Consider the following 22,581-nt stretch of genomic DNA (forward strand, 5'->3'; position numbering starts at 1 on the left):
TGGGGTTGCTTCTTAGAGATTTACAGATAGAAAGCAGAAAGTTTCGCATGCAGAAACTACAACTAGCGACGTGACTGAACTCAGATACGCTGGGTAGAGTACAAAGTATAGTAAAAACCTTACTGATATAGGTACGTCTGTAATGGATGCAACAATTTTCATGTGTTACTAAAATCATTGTTTTTATCTGCATTCATCATCTGTCAGATTCCATTATGCTCTGCTTTACAGTACTGTTTAAAGTTAAACTATCAGCATTTGCTGAATATGCATATTGATCATATTACCTCTGATAAATTGATTAATAGTGGAATAATCCGAGCACCAAACATCCCACGAACATAGCGAGAGATATGAGAATACAGCCCAAGCTCCGTCCATGACTGCTTCTGCTCTTCAGCCCTTCCGATCAAACCTCATTCAGGCGGCATCGCATGCAACAAACACCCTAAAACACAAAAGAAATACTCAGTATCCTCTTTTAACACTCGCTGGAAAGCATAGTGAGATTTCTCCACGTCTCAACACCTTCCAAAACCCTAAACTACACCCCTAGAGTCAGACGAACAGCATTACATGATCCTAATGCTCAGGGGAGAGTCTGATTCAGTGATTCATTGAGAGAATCGTATGGAAGGAACCGAGTCAGTGTTCTCCGGGAGATTTACGAGTCATTTTGTACTAAAATTGCTGTTTATTAGTATGTCATTACTAATTGGTTATATGAATACGTAGGCAATTTGCCTCAAAACATAACAAATGTATCAATAAAATTAAATTTATGTATATTTAAAAAATATATTTGAACGAGACGTTTGTGCAGTGAGCAGTGAATGCCAAAAATACTTTGGGGAACTTTTTTGTCTACGTTAAAGAAATAAATAAATAAAACTTTCTTTAAGACTTATATAAATTGTAAATATTAATATTCAGACTTGTGACGGTTTTTAAATAGGCACGTGACCTAAATTTCAAATCGTAAAAGCCGTTGAACTTATATCTTTAACGTTAGATCACTCGCACCGTCTGAGGTAAGACGCGTTTTCTTCACAAATTACTTTTTAAACTGTATTAAAAACATATTCACTGAGAATATTCTTATAAGAACACTTAGGTGTAAGTTATATGTGATTTTTAAAAAATAAAACAACACGACTGGAACGCTGTAAATACACTGGTTATAATACACCGGAGTTTGAATTCAGAACGTTGATATTATAATTAATTAATCCAAAGACCTTTATCTCTTTCTCGATGTAACGTTGATAATGTTTCTTTACGCTTTCTTTCGCCAATGCAGTTGAATGTTTTGACAGAATCATTGCAAAGAATCGGTTGAAACCAAAGATTCAGTAGTGAATCGGATATCAGCTTATTTTTCTTTTCTCTTGAGGCGCATCACAAGACTCCACCACAAGACTGAGAGGTCAAAGATTGTGACTTACTCACTATTTCGTGATAAAGAAAAGCAAGCTGCCATAAAATGACATCATGACTCCTTAAGGGAGAAAAAGTGTGTTTTAAAACCATATTATTATAAGAAAATTTGACACTTGCATTTTGAGACTGTCCTTTAGAAATTTGTAAAATCTGTTTGGAAGCAGATATTATTTTTTTGTAGATGTGGAACAATGTACCAAAATTAGAATTGCTTTTTAGCAAAGAATGAAATCAATGAAAGCAATTTTAACTATAATAGAATAAAACAGCCCATATGACTTAATTTAAGTGGAATAAGTGAATTTCTATGTAAATAACATTTCATGACAGTTTTTATATGGTTTTGTCAGTCTATTTTATTGTTCAAAGACATGGAAGAGTTTGAGGATGACACTACAAAAGATAATTTGAGGGGAGGTTGAAATACAAAACTATTAAAAGCAGTAATCGCAAGCAAAGTACGAACCTAAGGGAAATCTGAAAGGGCAAAAGCAAACAATTCATGGTCAACTGTACATGGCTTTGCTGGCTAAGCTGCACAAATGCAAATAGTTTAGTGTTTCAAAAACAGCTCAATGCTTCTATTTACAAAATATTACACTGATTTAACCACTTCACTCCAGGCCAATGGCCATTAATTCAAAAGACGGAAAAGTTATTGACAGATTAAATAAATATTGTGGACAACATCTGTAACAAATGGGAAAAGCCTATAAAGATGCATAAATAAATTATTGCCGCATCATGCTTGAAACAGTGTTTTTTCCTTAAATGGATCCAGGATGCAGTCATCCCCTACAGTATCTATGCAGCAAGAGCATCAGATGTACAAAGCACTGCAGTTACTCAGTGTTGTCCAAACAAGATCACTGACAAAAATGGCTTGATATGCACCATGACAATGTTAAACATTCCACATGAAGTGCATAGCCTACAGTGTTATTTGCATTTAAAAGTTACAAGCTCCTCAGTGATAAATTTTGTAGACTAGTGTGATTTAAATAAATTAAATAAAGATATCACCGATTAGCTTCCTAATGTTTAATTCACAAGTTTGCAAACACCCGACAACTGTTTCAAGTTAACATTTGTTGCAAAAAATGTCAGTTTAAACACAGCATTGCTATTCCTGTAAACAATAAATGACATAATGAGAACTATTTAAGTCCACTAGCAGGAAAGATCAACCATATAGAGGTTGGACAAAGAAAAACATATTTTAAAGCAAGTACTCGGGCACAGCCTTTGTCTGCTCAATTTTGAAAGAAAAACTAAAAAATATTCTGTTTCCAGTTTCTGAGTTTCATTTCAACAATGGACAAAAAACACAAAAATGCATTAATGGACAGAGTAGCAAAAATGTCTGTTATTTCTCATTCTCTGGTAAAATTGCAAGGAACACACCACTATAGCAATAAAGAAGACCATAATTAAGACATATTGATATATTTGACCCCGTGAGATATCTTGCTATCCTCATAAACCCAATTTTTAGGATGTTCAGGGATTTCTGGTTATGTTTTCCATGCACACTTTACAGCATCTATGAGTAGTAAAATATGTTTAGTGATCAAAAATAGTGATGTGTAACATCACTTGCTAGTGCCAATAAAAAGGAAAAAAAAAATTCACCAAAACCTGATGAAACCATTATTTCATACCCATGCATAACAAAAGAAAAAATATATTCACATTCACAAATTCCACCTTTAAGCCCACATGGGGAATTTGCTGTGCGTTTAAGTTCTTTTTGCTACAGTATCAGTTATTGACAGAACATTCCACAGTAGAGCAACACAATTTAAAATCGGTCCATCTGATGCCTGATTCCGAAAGTAGCATCATTCCACATTTTAACACTGGATGTGCAGAAGACGTAAGGGTAGACATGAGAATAGTTCCAGGGATGGTGATTTGCCTTTGAGTCCGTCCGTTGGACTGGGAAAGTGGCTTTTCCAATCCAAGTATATGGTGATACAATTAGTGTCCGGCGACAGTTTTCCTCACAGTTGGTTAATTCAGCAGGCTGGAGTGAGTTTTTCGATCCTTTTTTTCCCCCAACAATTATGAATACAAAATGGAACTAATAAAGGTCTTTATGTTAAATAAATTTACTTTGATAGAGAAGAATGAAATTTGCTCCTTCACATATATTGTGGTATAGTGGCAAAAAAGAAATAAATCTGGTTTCTAAATCAAAACTTAATTCTGCTCAACTGTCTGTCATGGTGACTGATGTATATTCCACAAGCATTTTGATACATTTTTGACGTGACCATCACTGAAATGTGTTGTTTCTATGCACTACAGATGGTAAACATCTAAAATCAAATGAGTCTGAGATACTTGATTCTGTTCGATTAAAACGTAGTTGCCATATCTATCCATTTTGCTTTTAACAGTCACCAAACAGTTTAATTGACCATTATTCTACATAACTAATTTCCTTAGAATAAATCTTTTTTTTATGCAAAAGATTTGGAGGAGAAATCTGACTAAGCGTATGTGTGAAATCCACTCAAATATGTAATTTTTCCTGCCCTCTTGAGATAGCACTATGGGTGTTTTTTTAATTCATCATAACATAGGTACATTAAAATCTTAATTGCAAATTATAAGTAATTGTTACTGTTTCTGGTCTTATTTACTAGACATGCGATTGTAATGGCAAGCAACTCTGTATCTACCAAACAGGGTAACTGTTCTTCTAACTTTCTTCTAGAGAATAATTGTGAAACTCATATAGGTGGAGTACAATCACAAGCCACTCTAAATTCTTGACAACTGGCCATCCTGTCTCCAAGCCTCAATGATAAAGGAGTGTTTTAGCCGTCAGCTGTGATGGAAGTGAAGTGAGGTGTAGCGGTGTAGTGGATCTCTGTTTGGTCATGTTAAAGTCCTGCCAAGTTGAGCACATGGCGTGGCCCTGCCTGGGTCACTGGTGCACCTCGTTCTCAATAAGGCTGTCCTCTCCTGATTGGAAATCACCATCATTCACCCCCTCCTCACCCTGTGACAACCCCTGCCCCTCGTCCTCACCGCTTCCTGTCTCGTCTGTGTTTGGGTCCTGTAGCACTTGGGCGACGTACGTCTGCTGATATACAATAAAAAGAGTGTAGAAATAAAATGTGACAATATAGAATTATAGTGATGCCAGATGAATAGCTACTAAATAACTAGTGTTAATGCTTAAAACTAGGGGTGTAAAAATATGATAACTTACAACAGACTTGACAGGTGGAGATGAATCTGGTTGTCGTCCATTGTCTACACCGTCCATATCGACCTGTAGAGAATTCAGGAAAATCACACTGCAGATTAGAGAAAATTCTGGGCTTGGTTTTATTTATAAAAAAAAAATGAATAAACAGACAGAGCTATTTCTGACCTTGTAATTGTGCGCACTGAGGTATTTGAAGTGACCGAAGACGACATGGGAGAGGCAAATGATGATGGTGATGATCAGAACCACAAAGGTAAACATCGATGTTGGAGCAACAAAACCTTTCAAATTTAACAAGGAAATCAAGAGAGAAGAGGGGAAAACGTCATATTAGAAGAAGTTCCATCTAGAGCACTGATTCTCAACCTTGTTTTCCACTGGGCCACAATAAGTGCAAGTGAGAAACCCTGCTGCCTGCTGTTTGGAGCTATCGTTGCATCCAGAGTTAGTATATGATGCCTAAAAATTCTGTGTAGGTAGGCAGCTTGTGAGTGTGTAGAACAGACACACTATCTGGCATTGTCTTACCTGTACGGACAGTAGAGAAGAAGAGCAGCCAGAAGAGGCAGAGGATGGGTGCTGCCACCACCTGGTTGACAGCTCCAGAGTGGATTTTCTTATCCAGCTTGGAGGGCAGGTAGGCATAATACATGTTATACCTGTCCACCAGGTGCTTCAGTAGCATGTACATCAGTCCTGCAGACAAAAGTCAAATCATACTGTCTTAAACGCGCCACCATGATGCCAGAATTCTTTATAGTTCTTGAGCGAGAAATGTCACTCACCAAATGGCACAATAATTGGACAGGTGATGCTGTAGGTCATGACCACAGTAAAGACATTCATCATCCAGGCATAAGCAGCTCCAAACTGGAACTCATAAGCTTGATGCTGTAACAAAATGGAACAATGCAATTTCAACATGAGGATATGAGTTATTGAATATAACAATAACAACAGTAAGGGTAAGCATAATAAATACCTTCTTCACGTTGCGCCTCTCGGCTGCTGAACGTGCCAGACACAGCCGGATCATGTACATAAGAAAATAAGGAATGCGCAACAGGTCCATGGCGTTACCAATGAAGGCAGATGCAATGACATAGTTCACAAAGAAAGCTCCATTATCTGGAAGGAAGACACACCTAATAGAGAAAAAAAGAAGCCATAAAAACTTATCTACAATCTTGAAAATATGCATAAACCAAATGTTTTGTAACAATAACCCCTGTAAACACAGGATTTTAAAGCTGCAAATCCTCTCGTGGACTTACTCGAATCGGACTTTTGCCTCGTCAAGGAATTTCTTGTCAAAGAGCCAGCGGAAAAAAACATCCAGACTGCATGTTGGAAAAGATTATGTGAAATGTTTAATGCAAATGAGAAATGAGGCAACACGACAAATGCAACCAGGATATAAATAACCATTTCCCATAATCAGAAAGAATCTTTTGGATGTGAAAATACACAAAAAAGGCAAGATTTTCCATTATACAAATGACTATTACCGTATTTCAATTTTAAATATTTAAATCACACAAATTAGTGTATTATATCAACAACTTAATGGTTGGTTTATTCAGGAAAATATAACATGATAAAACATCATATAAATGGTTAGGATGCAAAACCTAAAAGTAGGACTCAGTAGTAGTTTTGTGAAATAATGCTGAAGAATGTTGATGCCTAATAAATACATAATACTTAATAATAATACATAATCTCCTTAAAGAGAGAAAATTCAATACTATTTGCAGTCAGTGCTATTTGAAGGCATTTGAAAGGTTAAGATGGGATAACTTTTTTTTTTTCTAGCATAAAAGCTGTTTATCTTCTATATGTAAACCGAGTGTTATAAAAATACCTGCTCAGTCCTAGAGACGGCAGCAGCAGAACCATAAAGATGAGGAAGGTGTAGCACTTGTGCATGGTTGTTCTGTTCTCTTCAGATCTAAAGGGAAAAGTCATGCATATTTTAGGGGTTGTGTTTACCAGAAAATGGTTTCGTTTAGAAACTCTTAAGTGATGAACAACTCCAGGTCATTAAAAATACAGGGATATGCAGAATTTGGCATTGTACCGTGTCCAGTGGGCCTCAAAGAAGGCAGAGTAGTAGACGATTGTGGGGAGAAGGGCCGAGAAGCACCACAACAGCAGGGTGGGGAAGAACTGAGTGACGATGGGGTTCTGGAGGAACAGACAGGGGAAGGATGGGAAGTGATGAGTTACAGAATCATGACCCAATAATCACTCTGCATTTGATGCTCATTAATGCCCAGTTTAACAGACTCCTTACGTTCAGGTACTCCACGGGTTTGGTGACGTTGAACTTGTCCATGGTGGAGATGATGATGGCAGGGGTGGTGAGGAAGAAGAGCAAGAGGAAGAGAAAGCAGTTGATGATAAAGCAGCGGAGCCACCACTTGAGGCCACCAGTGGACAAATGCTCCCTGTGAAAAACAAGGTAACACATTATACAACTACTGTATGTGCCCCGTGCTGGCAAAATGAGCAATGTTTAAAAATGAGTTATTGTTATTTTTCACATTCTCTATTAAAAAACTTCTAAATTAAGTATGATTTGTTGGAGTCTGACAAAATATATGTTCAACTTTTTTCCACTTGAGTCTTATATATAGTAAATCCTAATTTACCTGTAAACATACAGTATATTCGTAATCTATACTAGCAGATCTCACCCACATGATTGTTTATATTGTTGCAAAAATGTTATCTATTATCATATAGTTCTATATGTAAAGTTGGACAGATTATATCACACTTTATTTGCATGCATACATACACTCACGTAAAGGAATATATACTACTTGTATATCAAATCTCACCTGCTGATTTTTTGTTTTGTTTTGAATGTACCCATATTATCGTCCAGATCTTAATATAAAGTTGAATATGCCATTATGTACAAATTTATCCACATACAAACGGTACACTTGTGTAGGCTGATATATACTATATTGCAACACAGTAGCAATAAAGTTATCAAGCAATATAGATTGAATGAATCATTGCAAAATGAAAACTATATTATTGCACAGCTCTAATCTGCTAAATGCAACTATAAGGCATGAAGATATTAAGATGTTATAAACATTAACATCATGTTCTGTAAAGCTACTGTGAAACAATATGCATTGTGTAAAATGCTACAGAAATTAATTTAACTTGATCATGGTCTCCAAAATAGCCCACAGACCTGCACAATCTAATGCATATTGCATATGAAATGACAAGCCCTAGTCAATATCATTTATCAATAATATGCATTATAGGTCCAGCTCGGAGTTAATTATTATTGTGGTATCATCAAATTCAGATTTACATGCATGTAAACACAACTAACTGTGGTCAGTCTTTTCCTGTCTAAGTGGGTATTTGTTGGTCAGAATGAAACCGCAAAGTGGATCCCAGTTTATGTCCCAAGTCTAGCTCTGTGAGAGTATGCTCATAATGAATTCATGAGATTTAGGATGAGGATGTTACCAGTAAACGTTCAGTGGATCTGGAGCATATGTGACCGTCCAGTTGTATGTGTTGAGAAGGCCGCTGAAGGGGGAGCACTTTGGCTCTCGTCGACAGTGACAGCCGTGACACTGACATGCATTAAAATCTTTCAGGATGCTGGGAAGGGTGAAAATCAGATATATTATTATTAATATTATTTTTCCTTCTGGTAAAGTATTGTGAGTGTAACATGATAATATCAGAAGGTAATACCATGATACTTATGAATGATCACAATATTTATGTACAATTTTACCTCTAAGAAAATCATAGTACCTCAATGATACTTTTTGGTTTGTGTTTTATTCACACAAAAAGACCAAAATGTCTGTTAGACTTACAGGGCAGTCATTGCTTCATTCTGGAAGGTCACAAAAGCCATTCCCAGAGGTTTAGTGTTGACTTTTTCTCGTTCTTTTCTGTATTCGTCCTTCAGTTTGGCCTCGAGCTTGGTGTAATAGTTCACAGCCTCTTCCTGCAGGAATGGATTAGCATTACAAGAGTTAGACATCGCTACTAAAATGCACTTGTTTTAAAGATTTGTAACTGGAACATGTGGGATATATTGGTTCCTTGATATGGCTTACATCCATTCCTTAGTGCAAATCTATGTGATTTTTTTGGCCTGTGTCATCTGATGTTCAGAATTATAATTCAAGCCTAAGTGACTATAATAGCAATGGTAATCTAATGAACAATGCATTTTACAGGAAAAGAGGCAACATATCTTGGGTGCATTCTTATTGCTTTATTGCCCATGCATTATATACATTTAGAAACTACAAAGCTTTGATCATAAAACTAAGCATTTAAACTTCATCTTACTAAGACATTACTGTGAGATATGGATTGACAACTGATTTTTATATGCATTTTTTGAAGTAGTCCGTTAGATCTAATTTATTTATTTATAATTATATATTTTAATTATTACTTACTTTTTGACCATAAAAATATCAGAAACTACACCAAATTGCATGTTTTTGCTCAGTTTGGACCTCTGAATAAAACTGAGGAGGTTTTTTCTTGATTTTTTTGCCTGGTGTATCAAATAAGATTATACTAGATTACTATTATTTCTTATGTCAGGCTTCACAAGGTTAATGTCAGGTGACTGTCCCTTTAAATTCTGTTACTTCTCAATGCTTCAAGTCAACAATTAATCAACAAACCCTCTATTTAATGTTTTGTAAGCTTGCCAGTTAAGAGCTTGTGTTCCCAGAAGTCATTCTGACTACAGCATTCCAGGCATCGTCCAGCAGGGGGACATGAAGTGCTACACAAAAATGACTAGTGACAAATGGGAAATCTGTTTATCTAATAAGGACGCTTGGGAGCTGATGTTGAACATGTCTCACAGCAGGTGAGCGTACATCATCCTGACTGTAAATATAGAGAAGCGGAGCTGCGGGCAGCACACGAGACAGAGGATGTGGAGCACTGATTGCATGTCTGATGGGAAAAAGTTGTGTATTCATGATGACAGTTCATGCTTTTTACAGTGTTAACTCTGAATGTGAGGTAAAAAGTATGATGATTCATCTACTAATGAGGGATCTAGAAACCCGCTACTATTCAAAACTCTTTGAGTTGAAACTTGAGAGGCTATAATGCATATGATCTGACCTGCTCGCAGCCCGTGATGATGCAGCAGCAGAGGTGGCCGCAGGGTTTGGGGTTAATCATAGTGGGCATGTGCTCCCTGGCCATCAGGTCGGTGTAGAACTTTTTGCTGCGCTCTGCCTTTTTTCTGAATAAGACAAAGTCAAGAACACTGAATTGAGCCTGACTGTGAAGTTTACTTCCATAACATTTGAGTTGCAATTTCTATAAATAAGGTACAAGATAGTTTAGGGTTTTCAGGCCAATTTATGTTCTTTTTCATCAAAGGGTCATTGAAAGCAAAATGAATTGAAAATAAAAAATGTTACCTTTCAGACTCCAGGGACATAAGTTTGGCAACATCATAACAAATGCGAGCATCCAGAACCAAACAGTTTTCATATGCTTTCCTGGATATAAACACAAAGAGTTGAAAGTGTAAGAGACACAAAACTCCCATGAGGAGGACAGGAAACAGTTTTAACCTGGCACTGGAACACAGTGTTGACAGTCTTGTAGGAGCCAGGCTTCAGTATTGTCTGGCGCACACTGTACTTCACACGGGCCAAGAATGACTCACTTAGACAAGAAGAAACTGACCGACATGTAAAATGACCAGCCACTGTTTCTTTTTATGTGATGCATAAGGGTGAGTAAATCTAAAATCAATGGTACCAAAATAGTAGACTGGCACACAACAAATTGGTAGGCTTGCTTTCTAAATAATGACACAGCAGTCTCTGATATGAAGTGCACAACACTAAAGACTATTAAGTCAAAATATCTATCCATCCTAAAGTAATAGATCTGTGGGAGTCTAAAGGACTGATGACTCTTTTCCCGGTTGGCTTAAGAGGGACAGACTGCAATATGCTTTGAGACGTCTGTGAGTCTGCTTTGTGTTTGTTCTTTTCTTCCTCCTTGTCCTCGGTCTACACATCCTCATTTCTCTTTCTCAATTGTCAATTCTAGAAATCCTTGACTCAGAAGAAGTTAAAGACATGTATTGTCCCGCACATTCTTTAGCAGTAAATGAGATTAGTTAAACCGAGTGGGTGGACACACTGAGCATCTTGTAGCCACGTGACCACTTTAGACCAATTAAAACAAAAAGTTTGTGATTGTATTACATGGGTCACATCTCAGAACTAAGCTTGAATTTACTGTGTGGACTGGGAAATCTTAAAGGGATAGTCCACCCAAAAATGAAAAATGATCTGTCATTAGTTACTCTTCATTATGTAGTTCCAAAATGGAATGGGTTACTTATCCAGAACACAAAAGGAGATCCAACAATGCTTCAGCAGACAACACTGACTTGGATTAGACATTTATCAAAATATTTCTTGGTATCTTCTACATGGGAAAGCGAGTCATGCATGTGCATAAATACACACCTCACCCTCAAAGCTGATGGAAGTACATCCTAATTAACACTGTGACATAAATTTAGTATTTTCACTGAGAACTTACTCGAAATGCTGCTTTATTTGACTCTCTTCTGCATATTTTGTGATCCCGTTAATGAATAAAGTGCGTTTCACCTGTGAATGGAGACAATTTGGAGACATTAGAGTTTATTTATTATCCTTTATTCTATAATATTGATTAATGCTCTATGTTAAACCCCACTAACAGAGCAATATTATATATATTTATAACAGAGCAACACTAAACTGTGGACCTTAGTCAGGAAAGACATATTTCATTTGATATGGAACAACGTCACCATCACCCACTCTTCATTTTTTTTTTTTAAGTTAAATATCCTGTTTCACTCAAAAATATGCTAGATTATGCAAGTAAAGTGGGTTGCAGTGGGATGTTTACTCTGATTAAGGTCCATAGCGGGAAATGAATGTTATAATGAATTTGAGTAATTGTGAATTTGGGTTCAAGTCAAAATCTAAAAATAAATTAATGTTCCTGGTTCGATACAAACGTTGGTTACTGTAAGGCACTTATAGCCTAGGTAAAATTTTCAAATGTGCTTAACTATGATTATTTTATGTGGTAAAGGACATTGTCAAATATGTTGTAGATAGGAACTTGTATTGAACCCAGAACATTTCTCTCTCTGCTCACCAAGTCATCCTCCTTGTAGTGCATCTTTGATGTGTGTCTCCTCATGCTGTACACAGTCAGTAACAGATATAAGAAGGCAAATGTAGTGTGCAGCCATAGCAGATTATTACTGAAAGAGAGCAAAAACAAAGAGATGATTTATTCATCAACAGTCATTCAAGACTTATTTCATAGTGTAACATTACCCGGCCTTACCCAGATTTTAAGTTGGCTATTGTAGTTCGCCCAAAACTGTAGGCATTATTTTCTGGAGAAACAGAAGATAAGAAGTGGGTCATAGGGAGTCTTTAGTCATATAAACTCGAATGGCTGCGTTCAGATGAGTAATCCTACATAACTCGTTCTCAAATTTTTCTGACTCACCTAACAGGTCTCCTGAGAAGTTGACGGGCAGGACGATGCCCACGGAGAGCACACCTACCACTACCAACAGACCAATGATGTGCCGCTGGAATGAGAGGTAGTGCACAGAATCCTCACCGCACTTCTCCCTGATCTCGTCATCTCTGGAAGTGTGAGAGAGGTATGTCAGTGTAACAGTAACTTTTTTTAGCCAGGTGTCTTAAACTTAAAATATGGGTAAATACTTGCTTTGGATTAACATTTACTATCATCATCACTTCAAAAAAGAAAAAAAAAAAAAACTGAATAATTTTTAAAATGTTCTATTCTAATCTATGTTTAGTTCTGCAAAAAAAAAAAAAAATTATATATTATTTCAATTATTTATTAATTTTATTTCATTAAACAAACACAACATTCAGTTCACAATATAAACAGTATAAGTGAAATGGTTGATAAAAATAATCTGATTACAGTGGGTAACATTGAATAAAGTATAATATAATATAATTAACTTTTAGCTTTAATCTTCTTATATAACAACTGAAATAATCTTTCTGGTGTTAAGGAATGGTAGTATCTATCCTACTTCCTTCTAATTTGAAAAGGACCCTGGGAACTGCTGACATGTAAATGTGGTTAAAGTGTTAATACAGTTGTTTTAGCACAGTTGGAATAGTCTTCATTTCAGTAGTTACAGTATGTTCATAAAGCAAATGCAGAAAGGACTCACTTTATCCTGAAGATGGCGGTTAGCCAGGAACACAAGCCCTATAACAGAGTCAAAGAATATAACATCATATTCAGTGCACGCTAACTGTTGTCTGTCAGTCACTTCAACATCGAAGGTGATGATAAACAGAGCAATGTTGCAGAGCGATGTTGCTTGGGCACTTTCCTATTGAGAATGGCAACAAATTTCTATCAGGATAATTCCGATCGGTTGTGGGCCCTGTGTCTCTCCTGGTTGCCCGCTGATGGCCACATTGCTCAAGAAGTTGCCCTGTGCATCATCATCTTCAGAGACATTGACAGTCTCTAATGCAGTTTTTTGGAGTTGTTAGAGGCAGCATGGGTGCATGTGACACCAGTTTACACAAGTGCAGTTTTTCCAGATCACAGCAGGGCAGGGAGAGGCAAACAAATGGCTGTCAAAAGGCATGTGTGCTTTTACAAAATGCACAGGTGTGAACAGAGTTATAGTAGATGAAAAGAAATACTTCCTGCGTGCGCTTTTCAGATTGTGTGAATAGGAGCGTGAAAGAGCAAATACATGAGCAAGGAAGACAAAGGGTATGTTCAGAATGGCAAACTTTTTTATAGCACCTTTAATACTTTTGTAGTGTGCATGTATACTGTGAACAATATGCACACTTTTTTCTATATGGACAGAAACCCGGATGATGAAATGCGCTCAAGTTCATCTTCTATTTAGAGAATGATCTCTCCTTTAAAATCTCTCATGCCAGGGCTTGCTCTTGACTTATGTGCTGCTTTGACTTTCACATAAAGAGGATTGCAGATTGAGCCTTGATGCCCACTGCTGCATATTGAATGCTGTTTTACAAACATATATTAACAAAGTATGACTGTATACAGTGTATTCCATTCTGAACATAGTCATAGGCGTCCACATTAATGACCTTGCAAGCTACTTACATTGTCCCTTTGCTCAAAGTCGAGTGAGCTGGACACAGAGGTGAGACGCTCGTATCGGGAGTCAGCAGGCGTCTGCATGGCGGAGCCCACACTGAACACAGACACACATTATTAAACACGTGCCCTCAGAGCACAGCACTCAAGTGAACACACAAGTACAGTCACTTAATGGCATGCCACTTCATTCAGCAGTAATTGTAATAAGGATTATAGATTGATCTGTATGATCATGTTAAAGGTTTAGTTCATCCCAAAAAGCAATATGATCTTTCACTGAAAATCTTCCTCTTGGCTACAGATCTTTTTTCTCAAAATCTTCACAAATAAAAATACTTGTCTTGTCAAGTCAGTAAGGAGAGAAACGTGGTGTTATGCACCAGTGTTTTTTTAATGAATGAATACAAGTGAATAAGATTTGAGAACTAATACTTCCAGCAAATAACACACACACACACAAAGTAGCAGTCCACATTTATTACTATGCATAGAAAAAAATAAATCAATCATGACACATATATATCTTGTGTGTTCCACAGAAGAAAGTCATATGGGTTTTGGAACAACACATGGCTTAGTAAATGACAAAATTTTAATTCTGGATGAACTAATCTTTTAATAACGGTTAACTTTATCTTAGCATCTTCACAGGGTCAATTTGATGCCAGCTTCTTAATAAGTGATGGGCACTGCTAGGCCCTCCAAGCTCAAATTACTCCAGCTACATCAGGCCATATCAAGGCTAACATGTCAGGCATGCAGCAATAAGTGACTGTGCAAACAACTCAAACACAAGAGTTAGCGTTAGCAGTCGAGAGACAATGCACACAAACTGTTCACAAAGAGACTACAGTAAACCTAGAAAGGAGAAGAACATGCAAAGAGAGGAGCATACATTTAGAGTTGATTAGAAACCAGAGTGTGTTAAACGGAGAAAGACTCATCAAGAACTGGGTAGAGATTAAACTTTAACAACTCTATTTGATGATACAGTGGCCTCCAAATGCCACACTTAATATGAACCTACAGTGCATTAGGTGACAAAATATCAACTGCATTTAGCTTAAAAGTGTGGGTGTGCTGTTTTTTTGTTTTTAAATTAAATTGACAAATGCAATTTAGTTCAACATACATGCAAGTATGCCTTAAATATAAAAATATATTTTTGAGGCCAGTATGCGTGTCATTCTCTAGCTATAATATTCACAAACAATTGGACGGATTCTATAGGGCCACTTCTACAGGGCACTTGGAGTAAGTATCATCCCTATCCATTTATCCATTGACAAATCACAGGCATCCATCAAAACTAGGTCTTCCAGTTACACAGGGGTTTTCTATGCCACCACGGGATGTTTTACCTCTCCCTGTAAGCCTCTTCCCTGTGGGACTTATAGGGTGCTAAGACCCTAGCCAGAAAGTGCACGCTTTAATGAACAAAAATATATTATTTAATGATGAAGAGTGTCGTTTTTGCAATGTTACAATAACTCTGTCAAATTCCAGTTTTACATGGAGAAAAATATAAGTAAACCATGTGAAGTCACATTGGCACTTGTAAAACATTCCTCTGTTTGTTGGAGCAGTCCGACTTGTGCTGTGAGTTTGGGACAGGACTATCTTGTTTATTTCAACAATGGAAGATGGTGATGAGAAAATGTGGGAGAGATTAGGAAATCTGTTTGGAAACATTTGTACAATTTTGTTTGGTGCAGAAAATACACAATTCACCTTTAAAAGACACCAATTCATAAGAAACACAATTATATTGATTAGTTCAGGTAAATTTCATTAGTATCTTGAGAAACCCTCAACCAGTGGACTCTTTGAAGGAAGTCATTAAAAAAAGGACAATAGAAGGAAGTAAAAAGAGTTAGAAACAGTACACAGTGAACAAATTCAACCAAAAGTCCCCCGAAAGAGCACACAACAGAAGAAATGCCAGAGGGTAAATTCAAAAAGCAGACACAAGGCGTCCTTGGAAGAGAGAGCTGAAGTTTAAAAACAACACATACTATTCCTCCTGATCGTCCAGACGTTGATACTGTGGATTCTGCCTACGGCTGAGGGAAAACAAACACTAAAGTTCATGCTTGACAGAAATCTGTCAAAATATGAGATCACTCATTTGTAATGCAATGACACTAGTAATTTTTCATATATATATATATATATATATATATACTAGTAATATATTATAAATATAAACTAGTATTGTCAGCTTGACCTGTTTGTAAGCAAGATTAATCTGTGACTCAAGGAAACAGTTCTAAATGTTTTAGGGACAAAAACATGAAAAATACCTAGGGACAAATGGTACGAGTGCAGCAATTAACCTTTGAATTATTCACTAAAAAAGTAATGCACTGCCAAGTTGTAACAGGCACTTGGCTTCATGATCAGACTTTTCACTCTTAAACTTTTATGACATTTAAATAGAGAACTGGGAAGTCATAATGTACATGTTGTAATTCAGGGAAGTGTTTAAGGAAGTAAATGTTCAAAACAGATCAGTGAATGTTGGATGGGTACACACAAAACATTCATCACATTTAAGGGTGGACACCTCCTCAAATAATCCTTAAAAAATGACTAGATAACACCCAAGACTTGTTCTTAAAATACAGTGAGTGGATCTGACTCCCAGCTGAATCATGTTTTTTTTTAAATAGATGTGCTAGCCTGCAACCTGGAAAACAGGTTTTGACATCTGCATAGTGACTGTAGGATCTGGCAGGACACAGAATTATGATTGAGATGCCCGGAATATAATCAGATCCCCCTTAAACATAATCTCTTGTGCACTTACATGCTGGTCAAACCAGTTTCTAAATCAAAGGATACGAGTTTGATTGAAAGGCAGGGTCATATTACTTATCAAATAAGACTGGCTGACCTTTTGGAAAGGTAGAAGCTTTAGATCTGTACAACAAATCCATTAGCTAAACCCATTATGCAGCTGCTGAGATCACGAAGTGTTGAATGCAAGAAACACTGCTGCAGGATGCATTTTCTCTTTTCTTTTGCCAAATCAGAGGTCTTGTCCAAATCATGACTGATGGATTAAGTGTCCAGCTGTAAATATACAGCCTGACAGTTTCACAAAATGTTACTCAGTGCAGGAAAGATGAGTGTTTGTTTGGGGTTATATTGGGGCCAAGAGCATGCTGTGATAATTCAGCCAGCTGAGGCCGCAGTATGAAACGCTGGAAATATTGCCCTAATGGTGCAGTTGTGTTTTACAGTTTTAAGAAAATGACAGTTTTCAGTATTACGGTACTGCAAATTAGAATTTTTGCTCATTGCGGGTAATTAGAATAACAACAGAACAGGCCTACGTGCAAAACGGTAAATACATTTTTGTTTAAAGTTGTATATTAGAGAAAGCTACTATTAATTTTTACCTGTCAGCATCAGAGACCAATGCAAGACGGCCATAATCAAATGCCACCTTCCTCAAGAAAGAGAACACACATAGCAGCACCTGGAGACACAGAACATACACATTACACATTCAATTTCACATCTCATTCCACACATGTATTGAAATGCACAACACTGCAAATATGTGAGAAATAGCACATGCAAATTAAGCACAATTATGAAACATTCCTACAGTGCTAAAACTTAGAACTGCAGGAAAACAAACATTTATTTTTCTGAGGCCCAAAATAATCACAAATATGTGCATTGTGGATCATAAAGGCCTGCAGAATTTCACTGAAAGTTCTGCTGACGTCCACTGAATTTGATACTGTTTTATGCATCCTCAGCCACATGTTTATTAACACTTACAATATGCATTTAGGAGATGCTTTATTCAAAGTGACTTAAAATAGATTAGCATAAGTGAATTGTCACAGAAGCAGCAATATTCTCAGTATACAATGCCACGTTTATAAGACTGCTTGGTTGGGAAATGAACTAGAGCAGTGGAGAAATGTAGAGAAGTGAAAGAAAATGATTTTCTTTTTGTTTTTTTTGCAAAGTGCATTGGTTTAGGGTTGTAGCCCCCTCTACAACCCTAAACCAATGCACTTGCAAAAAAAACAAAAAGAAAATCATTTTCTCTCAGAGGGGTTAAGTGCCGGCAGAAAATGTGTGTCTTTAACCGCACCATTCAGTGTTTGTTTACATTTTAAAGTCAACATGGAAACAGCTTTCACAACCCATCTGAATTGTGAAAATTGTGTTTCCATACCAGAATAAACTGTGTTTATCCTTATGATGTTGGATGTCCTATTAAAAAGTACATTACCTACAAGAGTAACCTAAACAACTATTTTACAATGGGTTAACATTCAACAACAAGCCTAAATCATGCATTAAACAAAGAACAGGTATTGAAAAAGTAAAGATGATAAGACTGATTGCATGTTGACTTTGAATGACAAACTCATGGCAAATGAACAACAACTGAAAATGTTAAGCCTGTGATGCACACCAAGAAGCACATGAAGTCAAGGGCAAGTACGGTGGGCACTCCTCCAAAGGGCAGGCCCTGGAGCACGGTGCTGCGGATCCGGGCCGAATAGCAGAAGTCCTTGGAGCCATTGGAGTTGGAGCAGTTGTCAGTGCCTGTGCAGACCTCAGCTTCACCGGTCGCAGCCATCACGAGCAAAGCTAAGACAATCAGCATCCTCAGTACTGCTGCATGCTGAAACTCCACCTGTTTGAAGATAAGATGTAGAGGGTGATAATGTGCATTTAAAAACATTTTTTTAGGGGTATACTAGCATACAGATGACTCAAAGCTCTAATATTGATCACATGGGGTCTGTATGTGCAGCAAAAATAAAATTAGCCCACTTTCATTGTAGGAGTCTGTCATTTTGCTTACCATCTTTTGCGTTTTACAGAAGAAAGTTATAGAAATTCGTAACAACATGACGGAGAGTAAATGATGGCCGAATGGTAATTTTAAGGTGAACTACTACTGTACTTTAAGAAATGGCATAGACAGTTTAGATTTCAGTAGAGAACTGCTTAGCTGAACTAGCATATTTAAAAATCAAAAGACTACATTTAAAAGGAAACAATGAATCTGGCTCATTCTTTCTTTCTAAAAAAGTAAGGAGAACGGTTTAGGAAATAATCAGACAGGAAAGACCAGTCTTGGTAACCTGTTAGAGAATGCAGAGAAAACACATCAACACCCATCAGCAGCCACAGCTTAATATCATAATCAGCCTGGTGTCTAAAGGCATGACTTAGCAAATTATGAAACCGCATGAAAGCTTTGTTGAGAGTAACTGAAAACAGATCTCTACATTAAAAACATCTGTGGAACTCCAAGACTGTGCATGTTGTGCTCTGGCATGCTGCTGCTGAGACACATCTATATTCCTCCTACAGTGAGATAAGCCACGAAACTGCTTGACAAATGGACAAGCAGAGGTCAGTCAGTCGTTTCAAGCTGACTCTCTGAAACAAAATGTGCCAACTGTACCAAGTTCTTCCTGAGGGAGCAGTGTAAACTTCCCAGCCAATACTGTCTAAAGGGATACTCAACCCCAAAATGAAAATTTTATCATTAATCACTTACCCCCATGTCGTTCCAAATGTGTAAAAGCTTCGTCATCTCATCTTCAGAACATAATTTAAGATATTTTGGACGTGACCGTCCCACAGCCTGCCAAGTAAATTACACTGTCAAGTAGGCGATGTCTACAAGCTTGGCAGTTAAACATCGATATGGATGTTGAAATCAGTGGCGGCGGTTGGGGTTAATACTACAGAACCACTGATCTATAATAGAGATTATGTTATGAAGGGAATACTTTGTGTACACAAAGAAAACAAAAATAATTACTTTTTTTTAGGGCCGGGACTTTAACGCGTTAATTGAGATTAATTAATTACACAAAAAATAACGCGTTAACTAAGATTAATTAATTACAGAAAAAAAAAATCCTGCATTTTTAATAACTTATTTTTGCACCGCGGAACGTTTCTCACTGGATTTGTTTCGGCGGACCGATTATACTGGAGCACCAACTAGCGTTCGCTTCTCATATCACTGCAGCACATCGAGCCCCAAGTATCACCTCAACGCAAAACATATAGCAGTTAGCGTGGACTTTACACTTTATGTTGAACTATATATTATTTTGTTGGTGCAACAGTTTATGTTGAACACTTTATTGTTTTGGCCAAGGTTATTGAGAGTTGGACTTAGTATGTTATGGCCTCTGAAGCAACAGAGAGATGTTTTCTAATAGTCAGTGTTTCCAATGTTCTGAATTTAATTGACAGTATTGTGTTTTACTTAAAAAACTCTTTACAGAAGGTTCCAACACCTATAAGTTTCCTGAATTTCTGAAATGTACTATTTCTAAATTGTTTCTAAATATGCTATTGCTACACTTCATGGCAAAAATTGCACTAGTCTGCTAGGCTTGGTTGAACAAAAATAAACAATATTTTGTTGCTTAAGCTTATGTATTCAGTCATTATTCAATGGTATACTATAAATCCATGTGAAAAAAAAATTACTTCTCACTGTTCTCAGGTCAAATATTTATATGCGATTAAAATGCGATTAATTTCGATTAATTAATTACAAAGCCTCTAATTAATTAGATTAATTTTTTTAATCGAGTCCCGGCCCTACTTTTTTTAAACAATTCGTCTCCTCTTATGTCTCTCTGCATCACCGTAGTGCCATTATGGAGAATATCCTCTGGTTAATGACAAAATTTTCATTTTGGAGTGGAATAACCCTTTAAAGAATAGTTCACAGATGGAAAAAAAAGAGAGAAAGAAATGTGTTCTTTCATCTGTGATACAAAAAAGGAAGAAATTTTGATGTCTGCAATGGTTTTCCCTTTTTTCCAGTCTAAAGAGCCCCATAAAAGCATTATTAAAGTAGTTAACTGAAATAAGTAGTAAAAAATTAAAGTTAACTGAAATTAAATACAGAATAAAAAAATACATATTTTAGCTAGCTAAAACAAAAAAACTGAACTAAAGCTGAAATAAACTATAAAACTATACAGACATGTGCAATCAAATTAAATGGGGTTAATTTGAACTGATGTTTGTTTTCATTGCCATGGTAAATGAGGTTGACCAAATATTACGGTTTAATCTGCTTGTCATTTGTAGCTACATTTGCTAATATATTGCACAAAGAATGTAATGCAACATACACATAAAAGGGCTGTGCGGTGTGGATTCATGTCTGAACCAAGGTTATGTGAACAGTGACAGCAGGACTCTGACTTTTCCAATGGAAAATAAATACAGCACGTAAGAGTGGTGGGGACAGAAAGTCACATGCTGGGTTTCGTAACAAACCCAAGTCCTGTGCCAAACCAGCTGAAGGTGGAGTCAGCCATAAGCATCATCTTTGACATCATTTCACAAGCACCAATTCCTGCTTGGTGAAATACTATATCACCCTGCTAAGAAATTTCCACGATTCAGGGAATTTTGACAAACAAATAGCGCCAAAATAGGCCTGTTCACACAAATGACAATAACTCTAAAGTTTTAATAATGGTTCTAATTCTTGTACAGTATATAACTTTAATGATTCTGACAATGAATGAACATCTTGCTTTCATAAGCATTTCAAATTAACAACAAAACTGCATTGTGCATTTATAATAAACAGAACAATATTGTGCTTTGGTTTGGATTGTAATATAGTTATATTTTTAGTGTGAATGGGCATCTGAAACGAAGGCTTTAATAAAGTCCCCATGGGAAGGGGTTTGTGCAAACTTCTGCAACTGCTCCTGGCACATTTTATCACGAAACAGAATCAAACAGCCAGAATCTCAAATTAGATTAACGAGATTCAGCCATGTTAAAAGAATTGATAAAAGAAATCACAAAATGCATTGCCTTTGGCAGCTGTCAAACAATTCATACTTTCTTGCCTGTAGACATCAGAATAGGGTCTCTAGGAGGCTTTGGGACAGATGGCTGGGACATCCACCCCGCTGCTGTTCTTCTGAACTCAATGCTAACGCAGAGTCATGAAAACAAACAGCGCATGACAGAAAATGTTACAAGCTTGTGACAGCCAAGCTCTAATAAAAGCATCAGGTTGCAAATGATCCATATATATAGAGACCCATTCACAGAGAGCCCTTCTTTATTTATGCTCAATTAGGTCTGCTGCCACATGGACAGATCTTGTGATTTCCTGGCATTGCGTATTCAAAACACATAGTGGTGAACAGCGGTCCATCTGAATCTGACAGTCAATGGTTTGAAAAAGGCCTCATGTTGAATGCATCCTGAGCTCTGAAAGACCGTTGCTCTTTCACCTGTTTTTTGAGATGAGAGAACTGATTCTGAACATCAATTCCCGTAACATGCTGACACTCGTTACGTTCTGAGCTGAACTGAAACTTCTGACCTCAACAAGGCTACAAACCTCTGCTGATTTGTTTGTTATATTCAATTATTTATCTAGCACATGATGTTGCTTTCATAGTATTGATTAAACAAATGAACTTTCTTGAAATGGAGAGATGAAAGAAAGATTCCGATGTAACTTTTCTCCAGTGCTGCTGTTGCTGAAACTCCTGATCTATAGCACAGCCTCACTGACCTCATTTGTGCCATTATCATTAGACTCGGCTCTGCTAAACTCACATGATCTTTAACAGTAGTTTACGTTGTCTCTGAAAGTTTATCATCTTAGGACAACGGTATTGATCTATACACGTTAACAAAACCTGCAGCATTTACTA

General features: G+C 36.9%; 1 protein-coding gene across 3 annotated transcripts; it reads right to left on the reverse strand.

The window, feature by feature from the left end:
• Positions 1-4,009: 4,009 nt before the first annotated feature.
• On the reverse strand, positions 4,010-18,576 carry LOC113100032 (CSC1-like protein 2). Of its 3 annotated transcripts, none has more exons than XM_026264901.1 (23): positions 18,318-18,575; positions 17,278-17,357; positions 15,889-15,936; positions 13,877-13,967; positions 12,951-12,988; positions 12,239-12,381; positions 12,071-12,122; positions 11,876-11,984; positions 11,264-11,334; positions 10,120-10,200; positions 9,815-9,938; positions 8,530-8,663; positions 8,168-8,305; positions 6,960-7,113; positions 6,744-6,850; positions 6,528-6,614; positions 5,938-6,003; positions 5,646-5,808; positions 5,449-5,554; positions 5,192-5,359; positions 4,829-4,944; positions 4,664-4,726; positions 4,010-4,531 (listed from the first exon to the last, which is right to left on the reverse strand). In XM_026264901.1, exons 1-23 carry the CDS (start codon positions 18,510-18,512, stop codon positions 4,376-4,378), a joined length of 2,490 nt encoding a protein of 829 aa, XP_026120686.1. In that variant the 5' UTR covers positions 18,513-18,575; the 3' UTR covers positions 4,010-4,375. The 3 variants fall into 3 exon arrangements, with proteins under 3 accessions (XP_026120686.1, XP_026120685.1, XP_026120688.1); XM_026264900.1 differs by having other exon boundaries at positions 4,010-4,534; XM_026264903.1 differs by lacking the exon at positions 15,889-15,936 and having other exon boundaries at positions 4,376-4,534; positions 18,318-18,576.
• Positions 18,577-22,581: the final 4,005 nt, after the last annotated feature.

This window comes from Carassius auratus, unplaced genomic scaffold (assembly GCF_003368295.1).
Source record: "Carassius auratus strain Wakin unplaced genomic scaffold, ASM336829v1 scaf_tig00217121, whole genome shotgun sequence".
NCBI lineage: Eukaryota > Metazoa > Chordata > Actinopteri > Cypriniformes > Cyprinidae > Carassius > Carassius auratus.